The sequence below is a fragment of the Coregonus lavaretus genome (assembly GCF_964263955.1).
Source record: "Coregonus lavaretus genome assembly, chromosome: 6".
Taxonomy (NCBI): Eukaryota; Metazoa; Chordata; class Actinopteri; order Salmoniformes; family Salmonidae; genus Coregonus; species Coregonus lavaretus.
In genome coordinates this window covers 56,978,901-56,991,781 of record NC_139993.1, presented here as the reverse complement: position 1 = coordinate 56,991,781, position 12,881 = coordinate 56,978,901, and the positions used below count along the sequence as shown (strand labels likewise).

Genomic DNA, 12,881 nt, shown 5'->3' with positions numbered 1-12,881 from the left:
AAACACACACACACACACACACACACACACACACACACACACACACACACACACACACACACACACACACACACACACACACACACACACACACACACACACACACACACACACACACACACACACACACAATCACCTACACCTACAAACACACTCTGTTAGAGCTAAGCAAGACAGAATGGAGATCACCTGTTTGCGAAGTCCCACTCATAACAACCCAGAAACACATCCACAACACTTTGCCACCCAAACACACTCTCAGCCACACATTTTCATTCACACCCTTTTCTCTCACAGACTGGTACTCTGACATGGTTCTCCTCCTAATCTCCTCTGTCCCAGCCTGTCACTAAGGCAGGTGTGGCGTCTCCTCTCAGTGACAGCTGTGACAGGGCGACCATGACCCCGGTCACAGTACGGTCACTCTGTGGTCTTCAAAGTTTCTCCTCTATAGGGACCTGGAGGTCTACTGCTGTCATACAGACTGACAACCAGGGCATTGAGTTTATGTCAGCTTGATGAACACACACACACACATACACATACATACACACACGCACACGCACACACACACACACACACATCCAGTAGACTGACAACTAGGTACCTCTGTGATAACCCCTCCTGACCTCTGACCTCTTCTGCTGAAGGTCTGACTGGAGGCCCCTGTCCTGTCACTTCTTATCTGACTGACTGTTAACATGGCAGGTTAGGAGAATTATGTTAAGGTTAGGAAAAGGGTTCAAGTTAGAAAAAACACTAAAATTGTCCCAGACGCGACGCAAACATATCTAGCTGCAACCAGGCCTGCTGCCCTGAGAAAAGTATTGGTTTCCACTAATGCGATGCTGCTTGCCATTGAGGCATTCCACCATTTTAAAGTGGCCAACTGGGTGGGACTTCCTGTGGGTAACGAAAGGATCACATAATTCCCTCCAGATCATCAGTGGGGATCAGCCAATTAATTAAAGTGACATTAAATCACCCACTTTGGCTTTATTTTTTCACAATGTTGCCCTTTATTTGGGAACGTGAAGCTGTTCAAATATAATATATGAGAATATTCTTATAGATGTTCTTAATTCTTAGTGAGCTGTTAGAATGTGCTTCTGAAATATTGATCACCACATTTGGTTCATTTGAAATATTAATGTTTACACATTTCAAAAATTGACTAACCTCAGAGAAATTGGTAGGGCTTTGATTCAACTCCAGGTCATCTCTCTCCTATCATTTTTTATCCAGAAATATGACCTGTAAGAAATCACAGTTCTTCATATCTCTAGTCTAAACCATTGCGAGACATATTGGCAATGGGGACACTGAGGAAGCCCAGAATTCTGAACGTGTGGTTAAAAGGCTGCTTTCTTCCATCCTCCTCACATATTAGCCAACTGAATGACAACTGTCACGTACAGGCTTCCTCCATTTCAGCTTGAATATACAGTGCATTCGGAAAGTATTCAGACCCCTTGACTTTTTCCACATTTTGTTACGTTACAGCCTTATTCTAAAATGTATTTGAATTGTTTTTCCCCCTCATCAATCTACACACAATACCTCATGATGACAAAGCAAAAACAGGTTTTTAGAAATGTTTGCAAATACATACAAAAATAATAATATGAAATATCACATTTACGTAAGTATTCAGACCCTTTACTCAGTACTTTGTTGAAGCACTTTTGGCAGTGACTACAGCATTGAGTCTTCTTGGGTATAACACTACAAGCTTGGCACACCTGTATTTGGGGAGTTTCTCCCATTCTTCTCTGCAGATCCTCACAAGCTCTGTCAGGTTGGATGTGGAGTGTCGCTGCACAGCTATTTTCAGGTCTCTCCAGAGATGTTCGATCAGGTTCAAGTCCGGGCTTTTGCTGGGCCACTCAAGGACATTCAGAGACTTGTCCAGAAGCCACTCATGCATTGTCTTGGCTGTGTGCTTAGGGTCGTTGTCCTGTTGGAAGATGAACCTTCGCCCCAGTCTGAGGTCCTGAGCGCTCTGGAGCATGTTTTCATCAAGGATCTCTCTGTACTTTGCGCCGTTCATCTTTCCCTCGATCCTGACTAGTCTCCCAGTCCCTGCCGCTGAAAAACATCCCCACATCCTTCACCGTAGGGATGGTGCCAGGTTTCCTCCAGATGTGACGCTTGGCATTCAGGCCAAAGAGTTCAATCTTGGTTTCATCAAATCAAATCAAATCAAATTGTATTGGCCACATGCGCCGAATACAACAGGTGCAGACATTACAGTGAAATGCTTACTTACAGCCCTTAACCAACAGTGCATTTATTTTTAATACAAAATTAAAATAAAACAACAACAAAAAAGTGTTGAGAAAAAAAAAGCAGAAGTAAAATATAATAACAGTAGGGAGGATATATATACAGGGGGGTACCGGTGCAGAGTCAATGTGCGGGGGCACCGGCTAGTTGAGGTAGTTGAAGTAATATGTACATGTGGGTAGAGTTAAAGTGACTAAGCATAAATAATTAACAGAGTAGCAGCAGCGTAAAAAGATGGGGTGGGGGGTGGGGGTGGGGGGGCAGTGCAAATAGTCTGGGTAGCCATGATTAGCTGTTCAGGAGTCTTATGGCTTGGGGGTAGAAGCTGTTGAGAAGTCATTTGGACCTAGACTTGGCACTCCGGTACCGCTTGCCGTGCGGTAGCAGAGAGAACAGTCTATGACTAGGGTGGCTGGAGTCTTTGACAATTTTGAGGGCCTTCCTCTGACACCGCCTGGTATAGAGGTCCTGGATGGCAGGAAGCTTGGCCCCAGTGATGTACTGGGCCGTACGCACTACCCTCTGTAGTGCCTTGCGGTCGGAGGCCAAGCAGTTGCCATACCAGGCGGTGATGCAACCAGTCAGGATGCTCTCGATGGTGCAGCTGTATAATTTTTTAAGGATCTGAGGACCCATGCCAAATCTTTTCAGTCTCCTGAGGGGGAATAGGCTTTGTCGTCCCCTCTTCACGACTGTCTTGGTGTGTTTGGGCCATGATAGTTCGTTGGTGATGTGGACACCAAGGAACTTGAAGCTCTCAACCTGTTCCACTACAGACCCGTCGATGAGAATGGGGGCGTGCTCAGTCCTCTTTTTTTTCCTGTAGTCCACAATCATCTCCTTTGTCTTGGTCACGTTGAGGGAGAGGTTGTTATCCTGGCACAACACGGCCAGGTCTCTGACCTCCTCCCTATATGCTGTCTCATCGTTGTCGGTGATCAGGCCTACCACTGTTGTGTCGTCTGCAAACTTAATGATGGTGTTGGAGTCGTGCCTGGCCATGCAGTCATGGGTGAACAGGGAGTACAGGAGGGGACTGAGCACGCACCCCTGAGGGGCCCCCGTGTTGAGGATCAGTGTGGCAGATGTGTTGTTACCTACCCTTACCACCTGGGGGCGGCCCGTCAGGAAGTCCAGGATCCAGTTGCAGAGGGAGGTGTTCAGTCCTAGGATCCTTAGCTTAGTGATGAGTTTTGAGGGCACTATGGTGTTGAATGCTGAGCTGTAGTCAATGAATAGCTTTCTCACGTAGGTGTTCCTCTTGTCCAGGTGGGAAAGGGCAGTGTGGAGTGCAATAGAGATTACATCATCTGTGGATCTGTTGGGGCGGTATGCAAATTGGAGTGGGTCTAGGGTTTCTGGGATAATGGTGTGACCAGCCTTTCAAAGCACTTCATGGCTACAGACGTCAGTGCTACGGGTCGGTAGTCATTTAGGCAGGTTATCTTAGTGTCATTGGGCACGGGGACTATGGTGGTCTGCTTGAAACATGTTGGTATTACAGACTCAGTCAGGGACATGTTGAAAATGTCAGTGTAAACACTTGCCTGTTGGTCAGCACATGCTCGGAGTACACGTCCTGATAATCCGTCTGGCCCTGCGGCCTTGTGAATGTTGACCTGCTTAAAAGTCTTACTCACATCGGCTACGGAGAGCGTGATCACATAGTCATCCGGAACAGCTGGTGCTCTCATGCATGCTTCAGTGTTGCTTGCCTCGAAGCGAGCATAGAAGTGGTTTAGCTCGTCTGGAAGTCTTGTGTCACTGGGCAGCTCGCGGCTGTGCTTCTCTTTGTAGTCTGTAATAGTTTTCAAGCCCTGCCACATCCGACGAGCGTCAGAGCCGGTGTAGTACGATTCAATCTTAGTCCTGTATTGACTCTTTGCCTGTTTGATGGTTCGTCGGAGGGCATAGCGGGATTTCTTATAAGCTTCCGGGTTAGAGTCCCGCTCCTTGAAAGCGGCAGCTCTACCCTTTAGCTCAGTGCGGATGTTTCCTGTAATCCATGGCTTCTGGTTGGGGTATGTACGTACGGTCACTGTGGGGACAACATCATCGATGCACTTATTGATGAAGCCAGTGACTGATGTGGTGTACTCCTCAATGCTATCTGAAGAATCTCGGAACATGTTCCAGTCTGTGCTAGCAAAACAGTCCTGTAGCTTAGCATCTGCGTCATCTGACCACTTTTTTATTAACCGAGTCACTGGTGCTTCCTGCTTTAGTTTTAGCTTATAAGCAGGAATCAGGAGGATAGAGTTATGGTCAGATTTGCCAAATGGAGGTCGAGGGAGAGCTTTGTATGCGTCTCTGTGTGTGGAGTAAAGGTGGTCTAGAGTTTTTTTTCCTCTGGTTGCACATTTAACATGCTGGTAGAAATGAGGTAGAACGGATGTAAGTTTCCCTGCATTAAAGTCCCCGGCCACTAGGAGCGCTGCCTCTGGATGAGCATTTTCCTGTTCACTTATGGCCTTATACAGCTCATTCAGTGCAATCTTAATGCCAGCATTGGTTTGTGATGGTAAATAGACAGCTTTGAAAAATATAGATGAAAACTCTCTTGGTAAATAGTGTGGTCTACAGCTTATCATAAGATACTCTACCTCAGGCGAGCAAAACCTTGAGACTTCCATAGTATTTGATTTTGTGCACCAGCTGTTGTTTACAAATATTCACAGACCGCCACCCCTTGTCTTACCGGAGTCAGCCGTTCTATCCTGCCGATGTAGCGTATAGCCCGCTAGCTGTATGTTGTCCATGTCGTCGTTCAGCCACGACTCGGTGAAACATAAGATATTACAGTTTTTAATGTCCCGTTGGTAGGATAACCGTAATCTTAGGTCATCCAATTTATTCTCAAATGATTGAAGATTGGCTAATAGGAATGATGGGAGAGGCAGTTTACTCGCTCGCCGTCGGATCCTTACAAGGCACCCCGACCTACGTCCACGATATCTCTGTCTCTTTCTCATGCGAATGACAGGGATTTGGGCCTTGTCGGGTGTCTGTAGGGTATCCTTTGCGGCCACCTCGTTGAAGAAAAAATATTCGTCTAATACGAGGTGAGTAATCGCTGTCCTGATATCCAGAAGCTCTTTTTGGTTATAAGAGACGATGGCAGAAACATTATGTACAAAATAAATTACAAATAACGCGGAAAAACACACATAATAGTACAATTGGTTAGAGGGCTGTAAAACGGCAGCCATCTTCTCCGGCGCCATTCTTGCTCTTGTTTCTCATGGTCTGAGAGTCCTTTAGGTCCCTTTTGGCAAACTCCAAGCGGGCTGTCATGTGCCTTTTACTGAGGAGTGGCTTCAGTCTGGCCACTCTACCATAAATGCCTGATTGGTGGAGTGCTGCAGAGATGGTTGTCCTTCTGGAAGTTTCTCCCATCTCCACAGAGGAACTCTGGAGCTCTTTCAGAGTGACCATCGGGTTCTTGTTGGTTCCAAACTTCTTCCATTTAAGAATGATGGAGGCCGCTGTGTTCTTGTGGACCTTCAATGCTGCAGAAATCTTTGGGTACCCTTCCCCAGATTTGTGCCTCGACACAATCCTGTCTCGGAGCTCTACGGACAATACCTTCGAGCTCATGGCTTGGTTTTTGCGCTGACATGCACTGTCAACTGTGGGACCTTATATAGACAGGTTTGTGCCTTTCCAAATCATGTCCAATCAATTGAATTTACCACAGGTGGACTCCAATCAAGTTGTAGAGACATCTCAAGGATGATTAATGGAAATAGGATCCACCTGAGTTCAATGTTGAGTCTCATAGCAAAGGGTCTGAATACTTTAGTAAATAAGGTGTTTCTGTTTTTTATATGTAATAAATTTGCAAACATTTCTAAAAACCTGTTTTCGCTTTGTCATTATGGGGTATTGTGTGTAGATAAAATATAATTTTATCAATTTTAGAATAAGGCTGTAACGTAACAAAATGTGGAAAAAGGGAAGGGGTCTGAATACTTTCCGAATGCACTGTATTTATGCCAGTTTCTTTCTCAACCTTAGTCCCAGAGATTGGATTGGATTTTTTCCCAGCTTTAGTCCCAGAGATTGGAATCCTCTTTGTCATTTGAGGTGAGCTTGAATGAGAAATAGTGAATGTGATTGGGTATGTACAGATGAAGGATCTTAATTTGACCAATTTCTCACAGCAGAAAAATAATCCTGCAGCAACAGGAAATGTGAATTATTGTGTGGATGATATTTAATGGACATTTTTGTAGGGTTTGATACATTTTTAGTTAGGGCAAATCAAGTCTGACATTTATTAAATTCATTAGGCCCTAATCTATGGATTTCACATGACTGGGCAGGAGTGCAGCCATGGGTGGGCCGGGGAGGGCATAGGCCCACCCACTTGGGAGCCAGGCCCACTGACTGGGGAGCCAGGCCCAGCCAATCAGAATTAATTTTTTCCCACAAAAGGGATTTACTACAGACAGAAATACTCCTCAGTTTCATCAGCTGTCCGTGTGGCTGGTCTCAGACGATCCCGCAGGTGATGTGGAGGTCCTGGGATGTGGAGATCCTGGGCTGGCGTGGTTACACGTGGTTTGCGGTTGTCAGGCTGGTTGGACGTACTGCCAAATTCTCTAAAATGACGTTGGAGGCGGCTTGTGGTAGAGAAATGAACATTCAATTCTCTGGCAACCGCTTTAGTGGATATTCCTGCAGTCAGCATGCCAATTGCACGCTCCCTCAAAACTTGAGACATCTGTGGCATTGTGTTGTGTGACAAAACTGCACCTTTTTGAGTGGTCTTTTATTGTCCCCAGCACAAGGTGCACCTTTGTAAGGATCATGCTGTTTAATCAGCTTCTTGATATGCCACACCTGTCAGGTGGATGGATTATCTTGGCAAAGGAGAAATGTTCACTAACAGGGATGTAAACAAATTATGCTTTTATTTCAGCTCATGAAACATGGGAGCAACACTTTAAATGTTGCCTTTATATATTTTTTCACTAATACAAGTAATAGATCTCTCAGATATAGGACATCTCTCAGATATAGGACAGATACTTCAGAACAAACTTCCTTTAGATTTTTGCTTGATGTTAGCTCAGTAAGACTGAGGTAAATTACTTGCCAGAGACATAGAGCACATGGCAGTGTGTATGAGCATGTGTTTATACTGTAGAGTGTCTATAGAGACACGTCTAGAGGACCATATGGCACGGCTGTGAAGGTCTGAGCACATATCCTGCTCTCTCTTTCTCGCAGTCTGTGTGTCTGTCTTTATGCGTGTGTGCACTTATCTTTGTTTATGTAACAAGACTGATTCACTATGACATATCTGTTCCTGGTATATATATATATATATATATATATATATATATACACACACACACACACACACACACACACACACACACACACACACACACACAGACTGCTTAGGAAAGTTACTTGGCCAGCTTCATAAACAGTGGAAAGAGCTGTGCTGATGACATCACAGAGGGGTTCCGTGCCGTCGAGTAGCAGAGGAGTCAACAGACCATGATAGACACAGAAAGACGGGGATAATAAACACTACACACCCACCCACACACACACACACACACACGTGCACTTTACACACATACACACGTGTCCACAGTAGCTGGCCTTTTCTGTGATTATGATGTTGAAGAAGCAGAAGTAACCTTATCCTGAGGGGGAGATAAAATGCCAGAGTCTCATTCATATCATAGAGGGGCTGGTGGGGGTGATGGTCTCTCTGTAAATGGGTTAGTCTTTATGTCAGCACTGGACATGGACAATGGACCAGGGAGAGGGCGGAGGGAGGGAGGGAGGGAGGAGGAGGAGGAAGGGAGGAGGAAGAGGTCACTGGCTCATTGGAAGTGCAGAGCTGTGGCCACTATTGATTAACTTCAACCAAAGGCTCTTTGGACCCTCTCACTATAAATTAATATTAGCAGGTGACATAGTGAAAGCTATTCCACATTGGCCAGCTGTATGTTTTGAGATAGTGTTTTATTTACTTGTTCCCCTTTAACCCTTTGTCATTGGACGAGTGTAACGGAGTGGGTAGTGTTCTTATTTTGACCTGTTAGACCATAATGAACTTATGTAGATGTCTGTGTATGTTTGTGTTATGACTGTGCAGCCTGGTGAGGATGGTGCTGGTGTCCGTCGTCAGAGTTTGGTTTCCCTCTAAGCTGCTTGACACCCAGCTAAATGACAGTCTCTACTTTCTGTACTATAAATAGAGCTCTCAGAGTCAGATCAGTGCATTACACACGCACGCACGCACGCACGCACGCACGCACAGCACGCACGCACGCACGCACGCACGCACGCACGCACGCACGCACGCACGCACGCACGCACGCACGCACGCACGCACGCACGCACGCACGCACGCACGCACGCACGCACGCACGCACGCACGCACGCACGCACACACACACACAACACACACACACACACACACACACACACACACACACACACACACACACACACACACACACACACACACACACACACACACACACACACACACACACACACATACATACATACATACATACATACATACATACATACATACATACATACATACATACACGCATGCATGCAGGCACACACACACGCACGAACACGCAGGCACACTTGATTGTGTAGAAGGTGAATGAGCATAACAGCTTGATGTGTTTGTCTGAGAATGCAAGTGTATGTGTATGCGTCTCTCTCTCTCTTTCTCACTCATTCTCTCTCTCTCTCTCTCTTGCTTTGCAACCATCACTCACTCACTCACTGGAGTGATATATGTTTGTTCAAGCTCCCTACCTCCCTCCCTCCCTCCCTCCCTTCCTCAGGGCGTTGAAGTGGTAGACCGTTAAGGAGGAGAGGAAGGTCATTTATTTCCATAGTGTATGGTTAATGTATTCTGATGGCCTATCAACCTCCTCCTCCACACCTCTGCTCCTCAGACAGGAGGGACTGACAGACGAGTGGGAGTGGAGGAGAGGAAATCAAATCAAATAAAAATGTATTTGCCACATGCGCCGAATACAACAGGTGTAGACATTACCGTGAAATGCTTACTTACAGCCCTTAACCAACAATGCATTTATTTTTTAATAAAAAAGTAAAATAAAACAACAACAACAAAAAAGTGTTGAGAAAAAAATTGCAGAAGTTAAATAAAATAACAGTAGGGAGGCTATATACAGGGGGGTACCGGTGCAGAGTCAATGTACGGGGGCAGCGGCTAGTTGAGGTAATATGTACATGTGGGTAGAGTTAAAGTGACTATGCATAAATAATTAACAGAGTAGCAGCAGCGTAAAAAGATGGGGTGGGGGTGGGGGGGGCAGAGCAAATAGTCCGGGTAGCCATGATTAGCTGTTCAGGAGTCTTATGGCTTGGGGGTAGAAGCTGTTGAGAAGCCTTTTGGACCTAGACTTAGCGCTCCGGTACCGCTTGCCGTGCGGTAGGAGAGAGAACAGTCTATGACTAGGGTGGCTGGAGTCTTTGACAGTTTTGAGGGCCTTCCTCTGACACCGCCTGGTATAGAGGTCCTGGATGGCAGGAAGCTTGGCCCGAGTGATGTACTGGGCCGTACGCACTACCCTCTGTAGTGCCTTGTGGTCGGAGGCCGATGGTGCAGCTGTAGAACCTTTTGAGGATCTGAGGACCCATGCCAAATCTTTTCAGTCTCCTGAGGGGGAATAGGCTTTGTCGTGCCCTCTTCACGACTGTCTTGGTGTGTTTGGACCATGATAGTTCGTTGGTGATGTGGACACCAAGGAACTTGAAGCTCTCAACCTGTTCCACTACAGCCCCGTCGATGAGAATGGGGGCGTGCTCAGTCCTCTTTTTTTTTCCTGTAGTAAACAATCATCTCCTTTGTCTTGGTCACGTGAGGGAGAGGTTGTTATCCTGGCACCACACGGCCAGGTCTCTGACCTCCTCCCTATAGGCTGTCTCATCATTGTTGGTGATCAGGCCTACCACTGTTGTGTTGTCTGCAAACTTAATGACGGTGTTGGAGTCGTGCCTGGCCATGCAGTCATGGGTGAACAGGGAGTACAGGAGGGGACTGAGCATGCACCCCTGAGGGGCCCCCGTGTTGAGGATCAGCGCGGCAGATGTGTTGTTACCTACCCTTACCACCTGGGGGGCGGCCCGCCAGGAAGTCCAGGATCCAGTTGCAGAGGGAGGTGTTTAGTCCCAGGATCCTTAGCTTAGTGATGAGCTTTGAGGGCACTATGGTGTAGAACGCTGAGCTGTAGTCAATGAATAGCATTCTCACGTAGGTGTTCCTCTTGTCCAGGTGGGAAAGGGCAGTGTGGAGTGAAATAGAGATTGCATCATATGTGGATCTGTTGGGGCGGTATGCAAATTGGAGTGGGTCTAGAGTTTCTGGGATAATGGTGTTGATGTGAGCCATGACAGCCTTTCAAAGCACTTCATGGCTAAGACGTCAGTGCTACGGGTCGGTAGTCATTTAGGCAGCTTATCTTAGTGTCCTTGGGCACAGGGACTATGGTGGTCTGCTTGAAACATGTGGGTATTACAGACTCAGTCAGGGACATGTTGAAAATGTCAGTGAAGACACTTGCCAGTTGGGTCAGCACATGCTCGGAGTACACGTCATAGGTAATCCATTTGGCCCTGCGGCCTTGTGAATGTTAACCTGCTTAAAAGTCTTACTCACATCGGCTACAGTAGAGCGTGATCACATAGTCATCCGGAACAGCTGGTGCTCTCATGCATGCTTCAGTGTTGCTTTCCTCGAAGCGAGCATAGAAGTGGTTTAGCTTGTCTGGTAGGCTTGTGTCACTGGGCAGCTCGCGGCTGTGCTTCCCTTTGTAGTCTGTAATAGTTTTCAAGCCCTGTGTCCACGCCCTGGCTCTGGGGGACTCTTAAATGTTGAGCCAGGGTGTGGAGTTTCTATGTCATATTTTCTATGTTGTGTTTTCTAGATCGTGTAGATCTATGTTGGCCAGGGTGGTTCCCAATCAGAGGCAGCTGTATCTCGTTGTCTCTGATTGGGCACCATACTTAGGCAGCCTGTTTGGCACTAGTCGGGGTGGATCTTGTTCCGTTAAGGTTTGTTTTGTGTAACCTAGGACTTCAGTATCGTTTGTTTGTTGTTTTGTGTCGTGTTAAGTACGTAATAAAATGTACGCTTATCACGCTGCGCCTTGGTCCGTCTCATCAGTAAATGATCGTGACACCCTGCTACATCCGACGTGCGTCAGAGCCGGTGTAGTACGATTCAATCTTAGTCCTGTATTGACCCTTTGCCTGTTTGATGGTTCGTCGGAGGGCATAGCGGGATTTCTAATACGCGTCCGGGTTAGAGTCCCGCTCCCTGAAGTGGTAACTCTACCGGGGGATAACCAACAACTGCCTCATGAGTCAATAACTGAACTCTTATGACAGCAGCTGTGTTATTGTGTGGAGAATCGCAGTGGTCTAAGGCACTGCATCGCAGTGCTAGCTGTGCCACTAGAGATCCTGGTTCGAATCCAGGCTCTGTCGTAGCCGGCCGCGACCGGGAGACCCATGGGGCGGCGCACAATTGGCCCAGCGTCGTCCAGGGTAGGGGAGGGAATGGCCGGCAGGGATGTAGCTCAGTTGGTAGATTATGGCGTTTGCAACGCCAGGGTTGTGGGTTCAATTCCCACGGGGGGCCAGTATGAAAAATAAATAAAAATAAAATGATAATAATAATGTATGCACTCACTAACTGTAAGTCGCTCTGGATAAGAGCGTCTGCTAAATGACTAAAAATTTAAAAAATAAATGTCAAATGAATCTCTACTATATGCGATTCAGTCCAGTTGTGTCCTACCTTGTCATACCGTTCCATCCAGCTGAACAGTGACTGGTGGTGATCTGGAAGCATGTTATGCCAGTTGGTCTGCATTAGTTACTAGCCTGGCATGTAAATGTTGTATGACAGGACTCAGGGCCCTACAGGGCTGAGATGGTCTGATGCATTATTTAACTAATCCCTTCTGCTGATTGGCTAACATACAGTAAGTACCAGGATGTATGGCTCCTTGTCCTATTACAGTGGGCTTAAATGGACTCATTTCCAGACAGGGGGGCATTACAGGGGCATTACTAACCAACTCCCTCCTTCACTCCATCTATCCCTCCCTCCCTCCCTCCCTCCCTCCCTCCCTTCCTTCCTTCCTTCCTTCCTTCTTCCTTCCTTCCTTCCTTCCTTCCTTCCTTCCTTCTTCCTTCCTTCCTTCCTTCCTTCCCTCCTTCCCTCCTTCCCTCCTCTCTCCCTTCCTCCATCCCTCCCTCCTTCCTTCTCTCTTCTCTCCCTCTGTCCCTGAAGTCGTATTGATGGACAGTAACCGTAAAGTAAGAATAGCTGTGTGTCAGGAGACATTATCTACTGGTGCTTATTGGAAACCAGCCTTGCACTTTATAAGGAAGTAACTGCTCTGTCATTGCTTCAGTACTGAGAAGACTAGTGCTTGTTCTATGTTTGTTTGTGTGTGTGTTTATTTGTCTAAGTCTGAGAGAGAAAGCCAGGAGGAGTAGGAGTACCGTACTGTATTACATCTATCATAGCTCAGGTGGATTCTGTGAAAGGCCAGCCGCTTTGA

At 46.7% G+C, this 12,881-nt stretch overlaps 1 protein-coding gene across 1 annotated transcript in view; it reads left to right on the top strand.

Moving 5' to 3' along the window:
• The window catches only part of raver2 (ribonucleoprotein, PTB-binding 2), a gene marked incomplete at both ends in the record, with an annotated part of 67,083 nt that overhangs the window by 49,195 nt on the left and 5,007 nt on the right, over positions 1-12,881 (top strand). The window contains one exon of the mRNA XM_084163903.1: positions 343-419. Within this exon, the coding sequence (XP_084020029.1) occupies positions 343-419 (77 nt within the window). The remainder of the gene's footprint in view (positions 1-342; positions 420-12,881) is intronic.